We start from the raw sequence: 22,821 nt of genomic DNA on the forward strand, positions 1-22,821 counted from the left end.
ACTTGACCCAAAGCTGAGGTTCTACAGAGAGTTCCCTGGACTTCATGGTCTTTCTCCTGAAATACAATGTGACTTGTGGGACGTTATATACACAGGTGAGAGCCTTTCTAAACTAGTTCACCACAGGTGGACTCCATCAAGTTCTAGACTCAAGATTTGTGTCAATGAGAGATTTTGGTTTATGATGTTTTAGAAATGTTTGCAAATTTGTTTGCAAATCTACTGAGTGTAGATTTTCTCCATTTAAATTCAAATCTACGACATAAAAAAGGTGAAGGGGTCTGAATACTTTCTGAAGCCACTGAACTGTACAGGTGTAAGTAAAAGTTAGATTTATCAGCCCCTGCAGCAAAAAGACATTAAACGACAGTATTATTAGACATTATTACACTCTTACTTTTTATTTCACCATCTTAAAAATTGCAAAAAACACGCAAGAAAGAAAAAGTGAGGAAGAGTGGCTTCTACAACAGGACCATGATCCAGAGCAGACCTCGATCCACCATGAACCATTTTGTCTTGTGCTTTAATTTGAAGGCTGAATACCTAGCCGGAAACCAACGTTTGTGGATAATTTTAACTGTAACTTCAGCCTCGTCATAGTCAGCGTTTGTCTCATAACGTCAGAGGTGTTGACGACCCAAAGAAGAAATTTACGTTAAGTGACAATGAAAAGTTTACCTGTTATATATTAGCCTAAACACAATGTCCGTCATTATTGTGTGAAGTTTGTCGTGATTACTCTTATTCTGAAGAGGTGAGACCGGATGTGTTTTGGCAGCGGAGCCACAGCAGAAACACGGGGACTGTTCCATACAGGAGACGGGGTACCGTTCGTTTGTGATGCCGTCGGAGTCCGGAGCTCTTCACCGACCACGGAACCTCCGCTTCTCGTCAGTCAGGTCGGTGACAGGTTTAGACACAAGGCGTCAGTTTCCCGGTCTTAGCCGTTCAGCTAACTCCGCTTACTCTCAGTGTGTTTCGGTACCGGTGAAATGAAACTGGCTGCTGGAGGAAAACTTAGCTAACGATTCACCGCGGTTCTTCAGCTAAATTAAATACGAAGAAACGACACTGAGCTTTCAGTATTATGGTAAAGTTAAGTACATTCAGATGCAGTAGTTAACTTGTAGAAGTCTACAGCTGAAATATAAACAGAAGCAGTAATTTACCGCCACTGAGGAGGAGCCACAACAATGACAGACATTTTTACACCCTCTCATAATGATATACATGTTTACACATCCTCATACATATGCTTACACCTACTCATAATGCTAGATATGCTTACACCTCCTCATTATGATAGACATGTTTACACCTCATAATGATGGACATGTTTACACCTCCTCATAGACATGTTTACACCTCCTCACAATGATAGACATATTTACACCTCCTCATAATGATAGACATGTTTACACCTCCTTATACATATGTTTACATCTACTTATAATGATAGATATGCTTACACCTCCTCATAATGATAGACATGCTTACACCTCTTCATAATGATGGGCATGTTTACACCTCCTCATAGGCATGTTTACACCTCATAATGATAGACATGTTTACACCTCCTCATAGACATGTTAACACCTCCTCACAGTGATAGACATGTTTACACCTCCTCATGGACATATTTACAACTCCTCATAGATATGTTTACTCCTCCTCACAGTGATAGACATGTTTACACCTCCTCATTGACATGTACATACCTCCTCACAGTGATAGACATGTCTCTGTCGTCCTGTGGTAGTTTGAGCAGTGTTCTACTCTCCTCCTCTTCACTCCTCCTCCTCAGTCAGGGTGCTGAGACTGGGACCTGTTTTTAGTTATAATTTGATGTTGTAAACAATCTCACCGGTTTTCTGATCAGACTCTTCACTGGTCTCCAGCAGATCGACTGTAGGACACAAACACTTCTAAGTGTGTTTGCCCCACACTCAGTGAACTGTGGTTTGATAAAGTCTTATGTTGCAGTGCATCATGTCGACTACTGGTACGGCCTCACAGAAAGCAGTCAGGAGCCAGAGCACGCCACCCCGAGGCTCCACATCCAAAGGCCTCAAAGAAATCCACATTGATGAAGAGGTGAAGATCGCAGTGACCCACTCTCTGGAGAGGTTTCGCTACAGTGACCAGAGAGGTATCAGCTGTTTTAATGTTTTCTGTCAGAACCACTCTTTGTAAAACATTAGTTTGTGTTAGATGAAACGACAGAGGGAGGCCACTGTCACGCTCAGGAGTTGTCCCAGTGAGAGCAGAGAGCTATGATGATGGAGTATTGTAGTGTCCTGATATTTACCCTTTCCTGAACAGAGATGGAATTTCCCTCCTCCCTGTCCAGTACTGAGAGAGCCTTCATCCATCGGATGGCTCAGTCCCTGGGTTACATCTCTAAGAGCAAAGGGTAAGTTCCTCCAGAATCACCTGTGTTTATCAGGAAAGAAAACGAGGTCTAAAAATGAGAAGAGTGACTCACAAACCCACTCAGTCTCACACAGTAGAGTTTCTGTCACAGTCAAGCCTGATCTGTAGTTTTGTGATGCATCTGTAGGCCACACTGGAGCTGATGTGGACTGTGTGAAATTACATATCAGGGATAAAGAGAGACCACACGGTGACTGTAAGACCTGTGATTGTCAGCTGTGACTAAAGACGATGGTCTGCTCCTGTTCAGAGAAACTGAATCTAACAGAGTGATCTCCACTTTAAAGCTTCTACTAACTGCAGTCACCACTCTCCCTCTGTGATCACAGCCTCTGACAGCAGTGGTCTCATTTAGAAGGAGTATATAAAATTACACACACACAATGTTGTTAAAGCAAAAGGTACTGAGATATTCAGGGGTTCAACTTTTCACTCAAAGTTCAGATGATATTATCAATTGTAATAGAACAAATAGTGTTTTTAATTACCTTCAAAACAAATACAGAATATAAGAATCTTGATACATGGTCTCAGACTTCTACATATGTAATTTTAAAAGTCACAGACATTGTCACTAAGAGGGTCTTTGTTCCAGATGTTCATGGAAGACATTTCTCTCTCTCAGGAAAGGACCAAATCGCTTCCTCACCATTAGGAAGAAGGACGGTTCAGACAAACCTCGGCCCACCATGCCCCTCAATCTCTCCCACAATTCTCTGTACTTCATCCGCAGCCTGCTCCAAAGGTTTCCCATCAGCAACAAGGAACGCACAGACATGCTGCCCAACAGCAAGGGTGGTCTGTCTGTGTCTGCAGATCACGGTGAGTCACTTATTAAGCAGGTTAGTCTATCAGGTTGGTCTAGCAGGTTATTAACCAGGGTACCAACCAGGTTAGTCTACCAGGTTAGTCTACCAGGGTACCAACCAGGTAATTCTACCAGACTGTGTGAGTAACCAGGGTAGTAACCACGTTAGTCTACTGGGTTAGTCTACCAGGTTAGTCTAACAGGGTAGCAATCCGATTAGTCTACCAGGTTGGTCTATCAGGTTAGTCTACCAGTTTGATCTATCAGGTTATTAACCAGGGTACCAACCAGGTGTCCCCCAGGTAAGTCTACCAGGTTGGTCTGCCAGGTTAGTCTACCAGGGTACCAACCAGGTTAGTCTACCAGACTGGTTTACAAGGTTAGTAACCAGGTTAGTCTACTAGGTTAGTCCACAAGGTTAGTCCACAAGGTTAGTCTACTAGGTTGGTCTGTCAGGTTAGTCAACCAGTTTAGTCTACCAGGGTACCAACCAGGTTAGTCTACCAGACTGGTATACAAGGTTAGTCTACCAGACTGGTCTACAAAGTCAACAGGTGTGTTGTTTCAGGTCATGTGGTTTTCTGTTCCTCCCTCAGACAACAGCTCCGACAGGAACAGGGCAAGTGGGCGCTTAAACAACGGCATTCCCATGGTGCCTCAGAGGAGGAGTCCATCAGAGCTGGACAGTTTCCGATGCTGCCTCCCTGTCCATGAACGTCAGGAGGAGATCGTCAAGCTCATCAGAGGAAACAGGGTGGTGCTGGTGGTGGGAGAGACCGGCTCCGGAAAGACCACACAGGTGGGTCTGTCAGTCAGATGAAAATAGGGTCAGACGTTCATGGTCCTCAGAGGATAGACCTGAGTCCCTTTGTCCAGATCCCACAGTTCCTGCTGGATGAGTGCAGCAGGAACGGAGAGCCCTGCAGGATCTTCTGTACTCAGCCCCGACGCCTGGCTGCCATCGCTGTAGCTGAGAGAGTGGCAGCAGAGAGAGGAGAGAGTGTGGGCCAGACTGTGGGCTACCACATCAGACTGGAGAGCAGGTAGACCAATTTAATCTGTGACAGACACTGATAAACTCCTCCAATGATAAACCAGAGGCTGACTGCTACACCTGATGTAGACTGTGGGGATAAACTTGGCACTGGCCGAGTTGACTTAAAGAAATAGAAACAAGTCAGAGCATTTTCCCTGTAGCTGAATGATGATGGAGTCAGATGTTCTCTAGAGCTGAGATAAAGTCACTGTTCTACACCAGAGATACTGATTTCATTCAGGGATGAGCTGACAAAAAGCTTTCTATAGATGTATCAGTGGGTTCACAGAGCCAGGTCTACTTTGGATCTGGTTTCAGTTGATCCAGATTCATGGCGCTCCACGGCCATAGACATCAAAAACAGTAAGTTCCTGTTAGTGTCTCTGACGCGGCAGAAACTGATGATGTAAACAAGGTGTGATAATGACATGTGCAGAGTGTTTGGTGGAAGGGACTGATGATGGAGGAGAAATATTTCAGGTCGTCTTCCGTACAGTTTTAACTGTGTCTCTGCTTCCTGTTATGTTATCTCTGTGTGTACATGTCTGAGTGAAGCTGTCACAGTGACATAAAGGACGTCTCTGTCTGACTGAATGATAGATAATGTCTGAAATGATGAATGTCTGGGCGTTTGACAGGTGATTAGAGGCGTGGCCCTGCACCTGAACTTCAGATCTCTGTTTAACAACAGACTGATCTACTCTCTGCTTCATCTTGAGGTGACTCTGTACCTGTCCACGTCCTCAGGGTATCTCCAAAGACACTGCTGACTTTCTGCACCAGTGGAGTCTTCCTCAGGACACTGATGGCTGGAGATGCCAGTCTGACAACGGTCACTCATGTCATTGTGGTGAGCATCACAACTACAAGTAACCCTGCTTCCTGAAGTCCATCTGTATGTGGAGGTTACTTAGGTTACTTTATGTCTCATGTTGTGTAAAGGTCCACGTCTTTTTGATTATGGAGCAGGTCTAAGTTCTGTATTAGTCCTGTCCTTCTATCAGCTCCCAGTTGGACTCTAGTCCTGAAGTCTCTGTGTGTTTTACCAGGACGAGGTCCACGAGCGAGACGGTCTCACTGACTTCCTGCTCACAAAGATGAAGGACGTGCTGCAGAGGATCCCCTCACTGAAACTGATCCTGTCCAGTGCAGCTCTGGACATAGAGCTGTTCCTCCAGTACTTTGGCTCCTGTCCTGTCATCTCCCGTAAGTCCTCAGTCTGTCCTCAGTCTGTCTTCAATCTGTCCTCAGTCTGTCTTGAGCCTGTCCCGAGCCTGTCTTTAGTCTCTTGTCAGCCTGTCTTGAGTCTTAAGTCTTTCTTCAGTCTGTCCTCAGTCTCTCTGCAGTCTGTCTTCAATATATTCTGAATCTGTCTTCAGTATGCCCTCAGTCTGTCTTGAGCCTGTCTTCAGTCTGTCCTCAATCTGCCTCCGTCTGTTTGCAGTCTATGTGAAGTGGGATATTAATCATTATTTTCTCTGTAGTCAAAGGGAGACAGTTTGAAGTTCAGGAATTGTTTCTGGAGGACGTCCTGAGGCTGACGGGCTTCAACAACAATGACAAGAGGAAATACAGGGAGGAGACACAGAGAAGTAAGAGGCTGTTATTCATTAACCACTGAGTCAGACTGAGAGAGGACATAGAGAGACGTCTTCATCTCTCTGGTGTGTGACTCTGTCTGTCAGAGGAGAAGAAGCAGAGATGTTTGACTGAGTGGTGTAAGGCAGTGGAGAGGAGCTGTGGTGACGAGAAGCAGAGGAGTCCTCAGTCTGTCGCAGAAGTCCTGCAAGACAACAGCTGTCTGAACAGAGGGGACAGCTCCTTCAACAAGCTGGTACACACATACAACACACAAACACACACATACACACACACACACACACACACACACACACACATATAGTGTGAGCAACAGCCAAGTGAGAGCCAGTCACAATCGTCCTGATTCCAGATTGTTTACTACTCCAGTGCATCATGGGAGAGAACCTGTAAACAAGATGGAAGAGAAATTGGTGGTCAGTTTTCACCCTAGAACTGTTTTTGTATCACTTCATGAAGTTTTGATATGTTTTCAGACAAGAAAGTGACCATCTAGTTTCTGAATATGTGGTCAGTTTATGTGAATAAAACCTATTTGGAAATTTGGTCAGGGGTTTTTCGGGGACATGAGAACCGCCCTGCTGTTGAGATCAGCGGTCATGTCAGCAGCTTGTTGCCCAGATCCTGAGGTCACCCGCCGGTCAGTGTGTGCCGTAGCCCCGGTTGAAAAGTGTTATCTCTGCAGCCCTGTTCGAACTTCCAAGTACAGGAGTCCAGACCTGCCGTACTCTGTTTTGAGAAACAGCTTGGGTCTTCTTCACGTGTGCATTTAGAAGGAAAACTGACTCACTGATGTTACAGCCAAGAGGTCTGTGATCACATGTAACAGCCCCACCAGCCAATCAGAGCTAAGTCTGACACTTAAACCCCACCCTCTCAGGCAGCTCAACAAAAACAAACAAATAAATAAAAACAAATAAAAAATTTTTTATGTAGAACTGATGTGATCAGTGTGACCCTGACCTGAACCATATGTTGATTTCAGGTGACTAGCTTGGTTTCATTAAGTTTAACTCGGTCATCAGTTATAATTGATGAGGTGTGCTGTGTGGGACCTGATTGGCTCAGTGTGTGATGTGTGTCATAGACTGAGACCGGCTTGGAGCAGCTGGAACCGTGGCTGCAGAAGGAGATGGACTCCTGCATCTCCAGCATCTTCCTCAATGAAGACCAGGACACCTTCACTCAGCTCTTCAACCTCATCCTCTATGAACGAGTCAACGGTACGACGTATGCTCTCCCTCACCAGACTCAGTCCATGGGTTCTCATGTAGAGCATTTATTAGGATGGGAACCACTGTGTCCAGGTTCCACGGTGATAAAAACTACACCTGATGATGTTGATGTGATACAGAGAATATGATTCATCATTGTGATGATGGATCTTTATTTGTCAGGTCGGGGTTTCCTCATTATGATCTACTATAAGGTAATACATAGTTATATAAGGTAATATGAGGTAATATGTAGTTATATAAGGTAATATAAGGTTATATAAAGTAATATAAGTTAATAGACAGTTATTTAAGGTTATATAAAGTAATATATAGTTATATAATGTTGTATAAGGTTATATGAGATAATATAAGGTTATATAAGGCAATATATAGTTATATAAGGTTATGTAAGGTAATATAAGGATATATATATGGTGACAGAGGATTTAATCCACACTGCTGTCTCCTAACTATAGCACCACATATCTCCTCATAAAACCACGTAATTCTGTCTGTATTAACTAAAGAAAGGAGATGCATCGTGTTTGTCAGTGACCTGTACAGGTGTTATCAGGTGTATTTTAACTACCTATTTCTATCTGCTTCCAGTTTTTATGCTAAGCTAAGATAATGGTTTCCTGGGTCCAGCTTCATGTTTCCTCCTCAGACATGAGAGTGGTATCAGTTGTGTGGAGGTGTCGTTCTGTCCTGTCCGGTTCCAGCAGGTGTAGAACATGGATGTAAGAATCTGAAGCCTTTCCTCACACTTGTATTGTTTTGTTGTTGTAGTGGACTACACCCACAGTGAGACGGGGGCCACACCTCTGATGGTGACAGCAGGTCGGGGGTTCATCGCTCAGATGGAGCAGCTGCTCATCATGGGGGCTGACATCAGCATGAAGGCGTCTAATGGATGGTAGGTCATCCATCATGTCGTAAAGTCACATTATAGTCTGCAGAGAACCAGGTCAATGTGGGTCTTCACCTGTGAACGTTTGTCAACAGTTAGTGTGGATTTCTTTACAAACTGCAGACGTTACACAACATGTTGTACACCTGTCTTCTTTGTCGTCTTCCTCCTGTCTGACTCTCCTTGAAGCTGTCAACTCAGTAATACTTCTCATCTGGTTTCAGGACAGCCTTAGACTTTGCCAAACACTTCCAGCAGACAGAGGCCGTGGATCTCCTCCAGTCCTCCATGTGAGTCTGATGTTGACCTCAGTTGACCCACCTGTTGCAAGCTCATGAGCCCCCTGATGACAGAGAGCCCCCTGATGACAGAGAGACCCGACACAGACTGACTGACAGACTGACACATGGCTGAAACTTAAGGAGCTTTCTAGGTGTCAACCTTCAAACCAGGACAAACCCTGGTTTTGTTGTTCCTGGATGTAGTACACCTTCAGTCCAAGTGAATATCAACAGATGATAAATATCTGTCAATCTCTCTCTCTCTCTCTCTCTCTCTCTCTCTCTCTCTCTCTCTCTCTCTCTCTCTCTCTCTCTCTCTCTCTCTCTCTTGTGAATGTGTTACCAAAGCACAATACCAATTATTCAATGGAATTAAATTATTGAAAAAAAAAAGAAAAAAAAAAAAATGGATGTGGATATAGCGTCCCCCTGATGGTCTTGTCCAGATGTGGATGTAGAATCCCTCTCATGGTCTTGTCCAGATGTGGGTGTAGAGTCCCCCTGATGTCCCCTCCTGTCTCTGTTCAGTCCTTTGAGAGAGGCCAGCAGCCTGGACAAGTCCACCGTGCTGCAGTGTGACAGTGCAGAGCTGAGCACTGAGGAGCAGGAGCTGCTCAGACTCTACCACCTCAGCTTTGATGATGAGTGGGTGGATCTGGACCTCATTATGGATCTGCTGCACAACATCTGCTCAACCACCTGTGACGGTGAGCCTCAGCATTCACCTGGATTTTACCAACACGGCTGCTTATTGAGCAGCGTGGCTACACCTCAAGATTCACATCACTAGTTTAACTAGTGAACATCTCTGTGAACACACAGCCAAATGTCTCAGTATGTGGATGATACTTCTGTGTTGGTCTTCAGGTGCTGTCCTGATTTTCCTCCCTGGATACGATGAGATCGTGGCCCTCAGGGACCGCATCCTGTACGATGATAAGAGGTTCTCCTCCCACTCTGAGAGGTGAGTGTAGCAGTCTGTAGCAGACTGTAGATGACTGTAGCAGACTGCAGCTGACTGTATCTGACTGTAGCAGTCTGTAACTGACTGTAGTAGACTGTAACTGACTGTATCAGACTGTAACTGACTGTATCTGACTGTAGCAGTCTATAGCAGACTGTTGATGACTATAGCAGTCTGTAGATACTGTAGATGATTTTAGCTGACTGTAGCTGAAGTAGCAGACTGTTGATGACTATAGCAGTCTGTAGATACTGTAGATGATTTTAGCTGACTGTAGCTGAAGTAGCAGACTGTATATACTATAGCAGACTGTAGATGAATGTAGATGACTGTAGCTGACTGTAGCTCACTGTAGCAGACCTTAGATGGCTGTAGCAGACTGTAAATGACTGTAGCAGACTAGATGACTGTAGCTCACTGTAGCTGACTGTAGATGACTGTAACAAACTGTAGCTGACTGTGGATGACTGTGGATGACTGTAGATGACTGTAACAAACTGTAGCTGACTGTGGATGACTGTGGATGACTGTAACAAACTGTAGTTGACTGTGGATGACTGTAGCAGACTGTAGCTGACTGTAGCTGACTGCAGATGACTGTAACGGACTGTAGCAGTCTGTAGATGAGTGTAGCTGACTGTAAAAGACTGTAGCAGTCTGCAGCTGACTGTAGCTGTCTGTAGCTGACTGTAGCATTCCGTAGATGACTCGAGCAGACTAGAAGACTGTAGCTGACTGGAGATGACTGTAGCAGACTGGAGATGACTGCAGCTGACTGTATCTGAATGTAGCAGTCTGTAGAAGCAGTCTGTAGATGACTGTAACAAACTGTAGCTGACTGTAACAAACTGTAGTTGACTGTGGATGACTGTTGCTGACTGTAGCAGTCTGTAGCTGACTGTATCTGACCATGGCAGTCTGTAGCTGACTGTATCTGACCATGGCAGTCTGTAGATGACTGTAAAAGACTGTAGCAGTCTGTAGATGACTGTAGCAGTCCGCAGATGACTGTAACAGACTTTAGCATTCTGTAGATGACTGTAGCAGACTGCAGCTGACTGTAGCTGCCTGTAGCTGACTGTGGATGACTGTAGCAGACCGTAGCAGTCTGTAGCTGACTGTATCTGACAGTAGCAGTCTGTAGATGACTGTAACAGACTGTAGCAGTCTGTAGATGACTGTATCTGTCTGTAGCAGACTGTAGATGACTGTAGATGACTGTAGATGATTGTAGCTGACTGTAGCAGACTGCAGCTGACCGTAGCAGACTGTAGATGACTCTAACTGACTGTGGCAGACTGTAGCAGACTTGAGATGACTGTAGCAGACTGTAGATGACTGTAACTGTGGCAGACTGTAGCAGACTTGAGATGACTGTAGCAGACTGTAGATGACTGTAGATGACTGTAGCTTACTTTAGCGGTCTGTAGATGTCTGAAACAGACTGTAGTAGACTGTTGTCAGGGATCAATCTTAAACAAAGAGAGTGTATTTTTTTTTAACATTAGCTGTTTGCTTCAGTTGATTGTGTTGTTTTGAGGCACAGCAGGAATTAGCCTCTGACAGGTGTCTCTCAGGTTCCAGGTGTTCACTCTACATTCAGACATGCAGACTCTGGATCAGAAGAAAGCTATGAAGACGGCTCCACCTGGTGTCAGGAAGATAGTGAGTCTCCACTGCACGCGTTATGACTCAGAGTTTTCACCTTCACAAAGAAAACATAACGAAAGGCAACACATACTGTCCTTTTCCCATCATAAACATCTGTCAATGTGTGTAGCAGATGTGTTACACGTGTCGTACACGTAAAATGCAAAAGGTGAAACTAAAGATATTTTCCATTACATTTCTTTTGTTTCGACACTCAGACAGATGTTTTTACCCTGTGATGAAACTCATAGGTTATGCTTTGCATAACCTTTCTAGGGAACAGAGTTCTAGGGAACAGAGGGGGGGGGCACACATCAGTAGACTGTAACAGGAAATTCACTTATTAATTCATAACTTAATTTCCTTCAGATTCTTTCCACCAACATCGCTGAGACCAGCATCACCATTAACGACGTGGTCTTTGTCATTGATTCAGGAAAAGTCAAAGAGGTAAAAACTTGTATTTAAACACAAATGAAAATAACGTGTGGTTAGTGATGAACTGATGAATGTGTTTCCTGCTGTAGAAATCCTTTGATACCCTTAGCCATGTCTCCATGTTGAAGACAGTGTGGATCTCAAAAGCCAGTGCTCTGCAGAGGAAGGGAAGGTAACACAGTGACCACCTCCACATCAGCTGATGGTCTATGCTTTCAAAGTGAAAGAATCTATTGTGTATGTAACGTGTGTGTAAGAGTGTGTAACGTGTCCTCAGAGCTGGACGCTGCAGGCCAGGGGTTTGTTTCCACCTCTTCAGTCGACTTCGGTTCAATAACATGTTGGAGTTCCAGGTTCCACAGCTGCTGCGGATGCCTCTGCAGGTAGACACACACATACACAAACACACACTGGAGAGTGACACAGACCAATAGCACGGAGCTGTCCCTGCAGCTGTGTCCTCATGCCAAGGATCATATCCTTGGTGGCCTGACATCATGTAAACATCATTTTCATGATTTTCTTATTAACTGTTAAAATCAGTATGTTTGGTCCTGTGTGTTCACGTCACGCTGCTCTGCACCATTCACAGAAGAAGATGATTCTTCATTTGCTTCTCTGTGATTGGCTGAGACTATTTATGAATCACCACATCCTCCGATCTCCTTTTACCTCCATGAGCATTTTGAGCTGCTGCTGATACATGAACCAGAGCAGCAGGTGGAGAAGCCCACAGAGTGAGAGTGTGCTGCTCTCTGCGAATACAACATAACTAACTGTTGTATCAACTAATGTAATGCAGATGACACATCCTCATGTCATCCCGTGTAGGAAGAGAAGGATCAGTGGCTGCTGTCACTATCTGTTTATTGGTTCTGGTAGAATCCAGTGAATCTTGTGAAGCACTGACCGAGTTCTGTTTAAACCTGCAGCAGACGCAGTAACAGCCTCCACACTGACAGTGTGTCGTGTTGTGTTGAAGGAACTGTGTCTGCAGACCAAGCTGCTGGCTCCCTCCTCCTGTCCGGTCACTGAGTTCTTGTCCAAAGCTCCACAGCCTCCTCCTGCACATGCCATCAGGAACGCTGTGCACATGCTGAAGGTAACAAGTAGTAACAGATCCTGCTACACACACACACACACACACACACAGCCCATCACTAAGTCACCTCTCTCCTCAGACAATAGATGCTATGGACCAGTATGAGGACCTGACTGATTTGGGCTACCACTTGGCTGATCTACCTGTAGAGCCCCACCTGGGCAAGATGGTGCTGTCTGCTGTGGTGCTCAAGTGTCTTGACCCCATTCTGACCATTGCCTGTACGCTGGCCTATCGTGATCCCTTCGTCCTTCCCGCCCAGGGCTCACAGAAAAGAGCTGCTCTGCACTGTCGCAAGCGTTTTACGTCCAGCAGCTTCAGCGACCATATGGCCCTGCTGAGAGCCTTCCAGGTGGGTGTTTCCTCATCAGGTTTTTAAGACGAATATGGGAAGTGATGGATGTGAGGGGAAGCTCCCAAACCTGGACATTAAGACCCTCAGGTGGTCACAACAAATGATCAACAGTTAGAAGACAAAAGACACATTTCTACTGCTGTAGAATAAACAGACTATAGAACCTTTAGGACAAACAGACTGTAGAAGCTGTAGAATAAACAGACTGTAGACTGTAGAACCTGGAGAATAAACTGACCGCAGAACCTAGAGAATAAACAGACTCTAGAACCCGTAGAGTAAACTGACTGTAGAACCTGTCAAATAAACAGACTGTAGAACCTGGAGAATAAACAGACTGCAGAACCTTGAGAATAAACAGGTTGTATAACCTGTAGAACAAACAGACTATAGAACCTAGAGAATAAACAGACTGCAGAACCTAGAGAATAAGCAGACTGTAGAACCTGTAGAATAAACTGACTGTGGTACCTGTAGAATAAAGAGACTGCAGTACCTGTAGACAGACTGAAGACATGGACATGACTGAACCAACAACAGGAGCCATTTTCATTTTTCTTTTTTGTTTAACATACAACAGCCCCCACAAAACATCCTGGCCGTGTTCCGATACAGTTCTGGCATTGTGTTTGATGCACATACTGTATGTGCACACACAGACACACACAGTGGAATTTCTGCAGATGCAGCTTCCACAGGAAACACACAAAACCTAACGTAGGTACACTGTCTTTATGACTGTGCAACAGCAGCACAACATGACTGACAGTGGAGGAGTAGACTGTGATTGGTTCTTCTCCTGTGATCAATACAGTGTCATATTTTCAAAATAAAAGAAAATTCATCCATATTAGACTTCAAGTGTAGTGGAGGAGAAGTCAGAAATTTACTTAAGAAATAACACTGGACAAATGTAGTGAAGTAAATGTACTTTATCACTGCTGGTGTCAGGCGTGGCAGAAGGCCCACAGTGAGGGCTGGGAGAGGTCCTTCTGTCAGAAGAACTTCCTGTCTCAGGCCACCATGGACATGATCCTTGGCATGAGGACACAGCTGCTGGGACAGCTCCGTGCTATTGGTCAGTGTCACTCTCCAGTGCGTGTGTGTGTGTGTGTGTGTGTGTGTGTGTGTGTGTGTGTGTGTGCTGCAACCACCCCTCACAATAATAATCAATCAAAATTATTATATGAAAAAAGAATGAGCGATTGAATGAATTAAATGAATTAATGAATGAAGACCCAGATGACGGTGATCCTGTTTGTCTCCAGGTTTCGTGCGGGCCCGTGGAGGCAGTGACATCCGTGATGTGAACCTGAACTCTGAGAACTGGGCTGTAGTGAAGGCAGCCCTGGTGGCTGGGATGTATCCAAATCTGGTCCATGTGAACCAGGAGACCTCCTTGCTCTCCAGTAACAGGGAGAAGAAGGTCCACTTTCATCCCACCTCCATCCTAAGCCAGTTCAAGGAGGTAGGGAAGCAGATCGTGTCAGGAATAAGTGATTGTGTTGTAAACTTGTGGTCTCGTCACCAGATGGTCTTAATTTACCTTCTACCTGTTGAACAATGTCCAGAGGAGTCAGAACATTAATTTTACCAGGCTTCTGAGTTTGTCCCCGACCTGTGTTGTACAGTGAACCAGTGAGGTGAGAACCCACATGGATCCACTTCAGCCATTGCTGGTAGATACTTTCTTTATTTTCCTCAAGTAAATTCCTCAGGAAGAGATGAGATAACAGACAGTTAGTCCTCAGGGAGAAGCTGTGTGCAGTCAGTTTAAACAAGTACAAGCTGAATAAAAGGTTTGACTGAAGCTCAGCACTTTGTCTTACAATGAAAAACTAAAGTTGAGTGAACAGTGAACAACTGCAAGGCTTTTATTGTGAAACACACGGAGGAAATGTTGAGTTGACAAAAGCCAACATCAGAATATGAACGTTAACCTGAGCAGGTATATTATCAGTTAGTTTAGATGTATTATATATAAACAGTGTTGTTTAAACAGAGATGGACAGAGTACTTGACCCCAGTACTTGAGTAAGAGTACAAATACTACCGGTCAAAATTTACTCCGTTACAAGTAAAAGTAGCTCAGTCTAAATGTTACTCGAGTAAGAGTAAAAAAGCACTTGCTTTTAAAGGTACTTAAGTATCCAAAAGTACATGCTTTTAAATTTACTTTAAGTAAAAGTAAGAGTAAGAGTAAGAGTAAACTTCTTATTTTTCACATCAATGAATTACTATAATTTTTTCTAAATGAATTTAAGGACCTTTTAACTCTTGTTTCTGAGAATTAACTCTTTGAAACCACCTGCACTGATGTGCTTGCTTTTAGAACCACAAAGTTATATAAAGCCTGCAGAAACACCTATAAAAACAAATAAAATGAATGGGATCACAAGAGGACAGCAGATGTTGCAGATGCAGTGTTTATTAACAATCATTAAAACTGTAATCAAATGAACCTGCACCATCCAACTAACTCTATCATTTAGCTAAGTTGGGAACTGGAACCCCCTCAAAGACCAATGTTGTCCCCAGACCACTGGTTGAGAACCACTGCTTTACAAAAAACTACATCTCTGCTTTCAATAACTCAATGTTGAAGTCACTTGACTTTACAGGAAGGACATGTACCAGTACAATATAGGAGCACAACAAACTGTCACGTCTGTCTCCGTGCCTGTCTCCCAATGTCTGTCTCCCCATGTCTGTCTTGTCTCCCCATGTCCCGATATTATTATCCGCTTTTACGTAGATCCCAGTGGAGAGCGTGCACTGTGATAGGTTTCATTCTTTGACAAACACAGCATGTGTCCAATAGTATTTTAGAATAAAAAAAAAAAAAAGGAAAAAAAAGAGCAGACCTGAAAGTAACAAGTACTTTTCAGCCTTCCTAGAAATTTACTCGAGTAAAAGTTAAAATATTTGTCTTGGAAATGTATTCAAGTAAGAGTAATAAGTACCAAAGAAATCTAATACTCAAGTAAAGTACAAATCCTCTGGATATGTACTTAAGTACAGTACTCAAGTAAATTTACTCCGTTACTGTCCACCACTGTGTTTAAACCACAGATACAAGCTGAACTCACCTTTCAAATTTTTCAGGTTTATTGTCATGTCACATGACCCACATACAGGAAACAAGACGTCCCTCCTCATGGACTTCAGTCAACTTAGAACAGACATTAAAGGCACATTACGCTGGAATTGTCACATGCTGTTTGTAAACACACCATTTAAAGTTGGCCCCTTCCCCTGGCTCAACGAGCAAGAAAGAGAGAGAGAGCAGTGGGGGTGGTTGAGCAAGATAGAAAGTGAATGAAGAGAGCAGTGAGAAAGAACAAAGCAGTGAATGAGAGAAATAAAAATCAGCCCCGCCCTCAGTCAAGCAGACACACAGACCTGCAGCTCCTCATACTTCCACGACTCAGTCAGAGCAGAGCCCTGTGCTGTCATTGTGGCTGGAGGCTACACACCCAGAAACATCCTGCAACATATGAAAACAGAGGCTCTGCTGAATATATGCTACCACACACTGACAGTGATGATTCCTCTTGTATCAGTCTACACACTGTGTTTCAGAAACATCTGCATTTTACACCTTTCTGAGAACAAAACTAAAAACTCACAGACCAAATGAAGTGTTGTGGTTGTGTGTGTCTGTGTGTATTCTTGTTGTGTAGATCAGCTCAGCCAAATCCGCCCAGGCCCTTCCTACAGACTGGCTTATCTACAATGAGATGAGCCGGGGCCACAGGATGGCCAGCGTCCGCTGCTGCTCCATGGTCACTCCCATCACTGTGGCCTTGTTTGGAGGTTGCGCTAAACTGCCCACCTCCACCATACTGGAGCCTGTTGCTCAGAGAGCCTCAGGTAAACAAGGCAAGAACTAACTGCATGTGTTGGTCAAGTTACTGCAGTTAGACAAGAATTTAACTGAAGTAACTAGTCAAACTAATCACCAGTGAATGGTGTACAGTTAGAACTGTGTGTATGTGTGATTAACATGTATGTTTCTACCATGTTAGCATCATGGTCTGAGTGTTGTGTGTCAGTGAGACATTTAGATCATTGGTCAGACTACATTGAACTTAGTGTCACTCCTGATGCTGTGTCCCATTGACCTTTAGTCTAACTCTGGTAGACAGTGCACACTGTATAATCAACTAACAGCTCTCCACCTCACAGCTCTGAGTAGAGATTCTGTCTACAGACCAGCTGGTGATGAAGCACAGTCCTGATGGAGCCACAGAGAACGTGTTTAACGTTCTACAAGAACAAGGACACAGCATCTCTGGGGTTAAACACTGATCACTCCATATTCTCACAGTTCTCCTAAAAATACCCTGAGGGCAGTGGTCACAAGCATCCTCAAAGTCCACAGATCACATACAGAACTCCCCAAGTCTCTACAGAACCTTTACATGAGTGAAGCAGGTCCGGTCTACCAGGACAGAGTTTAGATTGTTCCTCCTGAATCTGAGGAGGTATAAGGTTTCCCAGGGAACCTACTGAATTATATGTAAACAAAGTCTAACCAGCACTATCCAGATGTCTCAGCTGGGAGATGGGTTTGGCGTCTGTTGAGTCTTCTGATGTTTCCTCCAAACCTAACAGTGTTTGTTTCACCATCAGCCAGGTTTGATCTGCTCCTCAGAAGACCTGACCTCATAAAGTCTTCACCATAGTTAAATTCACAATTCTTTAACAAAGCATTCTCTCTGATGAGTGTTTTTTGACAGGAGTAGATTCTGGTTCAGTCTGTGTGTTCATGTTGTGTCCTTCAGGCAGTCCACTGGACGACATCAGTGACAGTGAGACCGAGGACCTCGCTGAGCTGAGGATAGACGAATGGCTCATCTTCCAGCTGGACAGAGAGGTGAGGGGAGTTCATTGTCATCACATCAGCAGTTATCACTGTCATAATTGTCACCACTGTCATCACTGTAAACAGTCACCACTATCTCCACTGTAAACAATGTCATCACTGTCATCACTGTAAACACTGTCACCACTGTCATCACTGTAAACACTGTAAACTCCGTCACCACCATCACCACTGTAAACAGTCACCACTGTTATCACTGTAAACATTGTCACCACCGTCATCACTGTCATCACTCTCACCACTGTAAACGCTGTCACTACTTTCATTACTGTCACAACTGTAAACACTTTTGCCACTGTAAACACTGTCCCCTCTGTCACCACTTTCACAACTGTAAACACTTTCACCACTGTCATCACTGTAAACACTGTCACCCCTGTCATCACTGACACCACTGTCACCACTATAAACACTGTCACCACTGTCATTAATGCCATTTTCCACTGTTAGAAAAGTGCAGCTGAGAGTATTGTCTGTATGACGACCTCAGCAGACTAATCTCTGCTGGAGATAAGAGGTCACATGTCCCAAACATTCTCACATTACATGAGGATAAAACTGTTCTCATCAACCTGAGATTGTTTTACGACTCTGCAACTAAATTTTCTCTGACTGAAACTTATCCTTTTGTCAGGCTGCAGGGATGGTGTTTGAACTGAGACAGAAGTGGCAGAGTTTGTTCATCAAGAGGATCCGTTGTCCTTCAAAGCCTTGGTCTCAGCAGGACGAAGCCATCATCCGGACTCTTGTTTCTGTAGGTCCTGTTCTTTGTCTCTGAGTTTCACCTGGTTACACTTCATTCATTGAGCACCTTGCAGAAGCTTTTGCTGGTTGTGTGTGTGTGTGTGTGTGTGTGTGTGTGTGTGTGTGTGTGTGTGTGTGTGTGTGTGTGTGTGTGTGTGTGTGTGTGTGTGTGTGTGTGTGTATGAGAGATGTCTCTGGTCTTTATGAACCATGATCCAGGTAAATGACTCTACCTGTCCCTCAGGTGTTGGCAGCAGAGGAGCAGGGGGCTGGCCTGCAGCAGCCCTCTGGAATTGGCCAGCGGCCCCGGCCCATGTCATCAGAGGAGGGGCCCCAGACCTCTGTGAAGAACTTCAAGAACGGCTCCCAACTACCTACCAACACCGCACATGACAAGTATAAAGTAGATTTCAGTGTGATGTGTGGCGGTGTCTAACAGGTGTTCTGTGGACTGTCATGTTCTTCAGTCTTTACAGTGTGACATGTGTTCAGTAAGACAGTACTGTCTGTTCTTGGTTGATCCAATAGAGAAAGTGTAGTCTCATCAGCCATAAAAACAAATGAGGCCAAATTACTCACAATAACTACAGTAGACAAAAAAATTGTAAAATGGAATAAAATTTTAAAAAACTGACATTACAGATTAAAGCTAGAACCAAAGGGTTAACTATAACATGCAGTGAATATACATTGTACATGATGGTAATGTACTGTAATATAAAATATACATCAGTCCCAGTCAGGTGGATGCTGCTGCGAGCTGTACAGTCTGGTTTAGGACTGTCCTTAGACCTTAAACTGAATTAACTGTACGTTGAATATATGTATAATAAATGAATATTAATATGTGATGAAAACAGTGTCAGATACAGAACAGCAGAGTGGTGACCATAAACTGACTGTTGTACTGATGTAATTGGAGCTGTGGAGATGATCATTACACTGACTTTATCTAGACAGCAAGTGAACATAAAGGACAGGTGGATTAAAACAGGAGCAGATCACAAATAGGAAAAGATCTTGTTACAATGTGACAGAATATAGTCGTTATCAAACATAAAGACCTGACTCTGAGTTACAGTGTTTAGGACAATCAGTCATGTTTTATGGTCCTGTTCCACCTCACAGTGCTGCTCCACTTCTCAGGTGTGGTAGGAACCCAGCAGCCTCAGGCCAGGCTCAGGTCAAAGCCCACAGAGATGAGTCTTCTCTGCCCACAGGTCACCTGTCTGATGACCCTCACTCCTCCAATAACTGCCCTGTGACCTCAGACAGCCCCTCCTCCTCAGGAAAGGTACTCACAGTCTGACAAACACTGTGTGTATCTGTGTATCTGTGGCCCTGCTCAGACCTCCTTCCTGAGTGATCCGATCACAAGTGGACAGCTCTAAGTACAGGTCTGAATACACACCAGATAAAACAACAATACATACCTGTTTATTTGCATATGAAGCAGAGAAATGAGATCCAATCACAAGTGGTTGCTGGAGACTCATTTTAAAGCCAGGTGTGAACAGACGACATTAGAGCTGAACACTTGAGATCGGATGACTGAAGACACAAGGCCTGTGTGTATCTGTGTGTATAACTTGTCCAATGTGTGTGTGTACAACCTGTGTGTACAATCTGTGTGTTATAACAGTTTCAGATTATTCTGATGTATGTTGTCAGTCGGAACAGTAAGACAGTCCTTGTGTCAGCTGTTAGTCTCAGTTGTATCAGTCTCAGCTCTTTGGTCTCAGCTGTTTCAGTCTCAGCTCTTCAGTCTCAGCTGTACCAGGCTCAGATCTTCAGTCTCAGTGTTTCTGTGAACACGTCATGGTGATGTCATACTGTCCGTGATAGGTGTTTAGTTGAGAGAAAGTCCTCCATCACTTTACTTTGTCAGACTGCCAGACTCATGATGGAGGAGCAAAGACATCTCTTTTTATTCCACACATGCGTCCTACTGTGAAGACAGGAAGTAAAACACACTGAAAATGAGTCTTAATTTTTATTTCATCAACTGAAGATGGAAATACAAAAGATGTGTCAGTAAAGACTTAGTTCTTAGCAACTTCTCCCAGCTGTAACCTGGACCTGATGTTCAGCATGGAGATGCAGATCTTTTGTGTTGAGATTGTGTAGCAGCAGAGACACAAAATGAATCACTAAAAATCACATCACCTGTTACTGCACAGCTCCATGTTTAACTTCACCTGTGGTCTGATGAACTGCACCTCAGTCTTAAAGCCACAGTTACTAATAAAATACTGATTAATGTCTTGTTAATAAAACGTAGGAGAGTTTAACACTTGAAGGCTTGTTTTAATGTGTTTGCTGCAGTCATTTTTTGATTCAGTTCTTCTTATGTCAAAGATTAAATATGTAATTAGCTCTCTGATTTGACATCATTGATTATGACTGGTCGTCAGCTCAGAGTCCAGTATGTTAATAAAGTTGTTATTGATACCATGTGATGTGTGTGATCAGTGTCACAGTGTGTTTCCTGTGTCTGAAACACAGTATTCATCTTCAGTGTCAGTCACTGTCTCCTGAACTAAAAACAGATCCACTGTTTGTCCCTAAAGACTCATCATGGAACATTTTACTTTGTGGTCCTAGGAGAACTATGTTAGTCCAATTCTTGGCCCTGAGACCAGAGCCCTGAGATCCTTCAATAAAGGATGTTTTTGTCCCCTTAGATGGTCTTCTCATCAGTCAGGTACTTCATCATGAAGAGTAGCAGCATCAGGAACATAGAGATTTCTCAGCAGAGGGGGATCTGGTCCACTACACCAAACAATGAGAGCAAACTCACCAAGGCCTTCCTGGAGAACAACCTCATCATCCTCATCTTCTCTGTTCAGGGCTCTGGACGCTTCCAGGTAACATACAGAGAAACTGGGTCATCTGGGATCAGAGTTTGTATGTCTGTATCCTGACCCCCCCCCCCCTGATGTTTTTTATCACAGGGCTACGCTCGCATGACCTCGGGAGTCAGTCAGGAGAGCTGCCAGGACTGGGGCTTTGTGGGACTGGGAGGGGTTTTCAGTGTGGAGTGGATCCACAAGGAGAGTCTTCCCTTCCAGTGCACCCAACACATCCTGAACCCCTGGAATGACAACAAGAAGGTCCAGATCAGCAGGGACGGGCAGGTGAGTCTGAGTCTGCCTTGTTACAACATGAACAGTCTGAATGGTTCCAGTAGACCTGAAGTTCAGGACCCAGAACCAGACCAGGAGGAGCTATTCACAGACTCACCTGTCTGCACCTGTCAGACAGTTTTCATGCCAAAACAGAGAAGCAGCACAGTTTCACATCTACCATTTCTGTTTGACACCTGACTCTTAACAGTTGATTGATTATCAGTGATCAGCTAAGCTCTGATGTATCTCTGTCCTGCTGGCAGCTGGTCTGGTCTCTGTTGTGTCTCCTGCAGGAGTTGGAGCCTCAGGTGGGCAGTCAGCTGCTGCTGCTGTGGGAGAGAAACTCTGGGAGTCAGCTTGAGTGAGAGGCCTCAGCAGGAGCCATCAGGTTTTCTTCTGTCCCCCCCAAATCAAACATTGTACATTGATAGAACCTTAATTATCTATCAGTCAGAGCTTTCTGATATTAACATGTTTTATTTCTGTCCACTGCTCTGCCAGTTAAGGGACGTCTGTTTTATCTCCTTCAGTTTGTTCATCAGTCTGTTCACAGTCAGTCTGAGGTTCTGGGGTTCTGTGAACGTTCTCCACACGACTAGAACTAATCTGACAGAACAGATAAGACGTGTTCTGATGTTTGTTTCAGATGAGCAGGTAGTTTTTATTTTTCTTCTGTGAACATCCACTAACATGGTGTTGAATTGTTGTGTATGTTGTGTCTCAGGTTGAACTGAGCTCACCAGAGACCTTCATCAGTATTTATGGACTCATTCAACAGAAATATGTTTCAGGTTTTAAAGTGGAGCTTGTTGCAGCTGTGAGGAGAACAATGAACTGTTTACCACGTCGTCATGATTGTGTTGATGAGACGACAGAATTAAATATTGATTTCACTTTAAATCAGTGTGATGTCCTCAGTTCTGTCAGCTGATTCAATCAGTCATTATCACAGAGCCTCTGTTTTGTTCTGCCATGGCTCTGGATCGCACCAATGAGAGTTCATCAGATCAGCTACTGGGACTTTACCAGACTTTATCAGGCCTATGTAAGATAGGTTACACCAGTGTACAAGAGGTCTCAACTGTGGTGATAAATAATCATCCCTTAAAGATGGGAGGGCTGTCCCGCTTATTCAATTCTCTTAATTGTTTGTGAGGGATTTTTACTGGCAGTGATAGAAAAAGATAATAATGTAGGAAGAATGTTCATTTTAACTGATCTCATTCTGCTGCCAAAGCCGAGAGGGAGCAAGCCCTACCTGCTGA

The 22,821-nt window shown here is 44.1% G+C and overlaps 1 protein-coding gene across 3 annotated transcripts; it reads left to right on the forward strand.

The window, feature by feature from the left end:
- The first annotated feature begins 620 nt into the window (after positions 1-620).
- On the forward strand, positions 621-22,456 carry ythdc2 (YTH domain containing 2). Of its 3 annotated transcripts, none has more exons than XM_071465824.1 (31): positions 621-902; positions 1,987-2,152; positions 2,326-2,416; positions 3,062-3,258; positions 3,841-4,043; positions 4,121-4,287; positions 5,028-5,130; positions 5,330-5,486; positions 5,765-5,872; positions 5,966-6,114; positions 6,967-7,102; positions 7,886-8,012; positions 8,231-8,296; positions 8,816-8,994; positions 9,155-9,251; positions 10,829-10,916; positions 11,271-11,351; positions 11,429-11,511; positions 11,617-11,722; positions 12,322-12,441; positions 12,521-12,793; positions 13,748-13,874; positions 14,065-14,264; positions 16,480-16,669; positions 17,584-17,675; positions 18,319-18,438; positions 18,673-18,824; positions 19,557-19,722; positions 21,113-21,295; positions 21,383-21,565; positions 21,820-22,456. In XM_071465824.1, the coding sequence occupies exons 1-31, from the start codon at positions 768-770 to the stop codon at positions 21,919-21,921; spliced, it is 4,347 nt and encodes a 1,448-aa protein (XP_071321925.1). In that variant the 5' UTR covers positions 621-767; the 3' UTR covers positions 21,922-22,456. The 3 variants fall into 3 exon arrangements, with proteins under 3 accessions (XP_071321925.1, XP_071321927.1, XP_071321926.1); XM_071465826.1 differs by having other exon boundaries at positions 623-902; positions 21,850-22,456; XM_071465825.1 differs by having other exon boundaries at positions 623-902; positions 19,575-19,722.
- The last annotated feature ends 365 nt before the right edge of the window (positions 22,457-22,821 follow it).

Source organism: Trachinotus anak, unplaced genomic scaffold, assembly GCF_046630095.1.
Source record: "Trachinotus anak isolate AG129_WGS33_773 ecotype Australia unplaced genomic scaffold, CSIRO_AGI_Tana_v1 ptg000028l, whole genome shotgun sequence".
In the NCBI taxonomy this organism is placed as follows: Eukaryota; Metazoa; Chordata; class Actinopteri; order Carangiformes; family Carangidae; genus Trachinotus; species Trachinotus anak.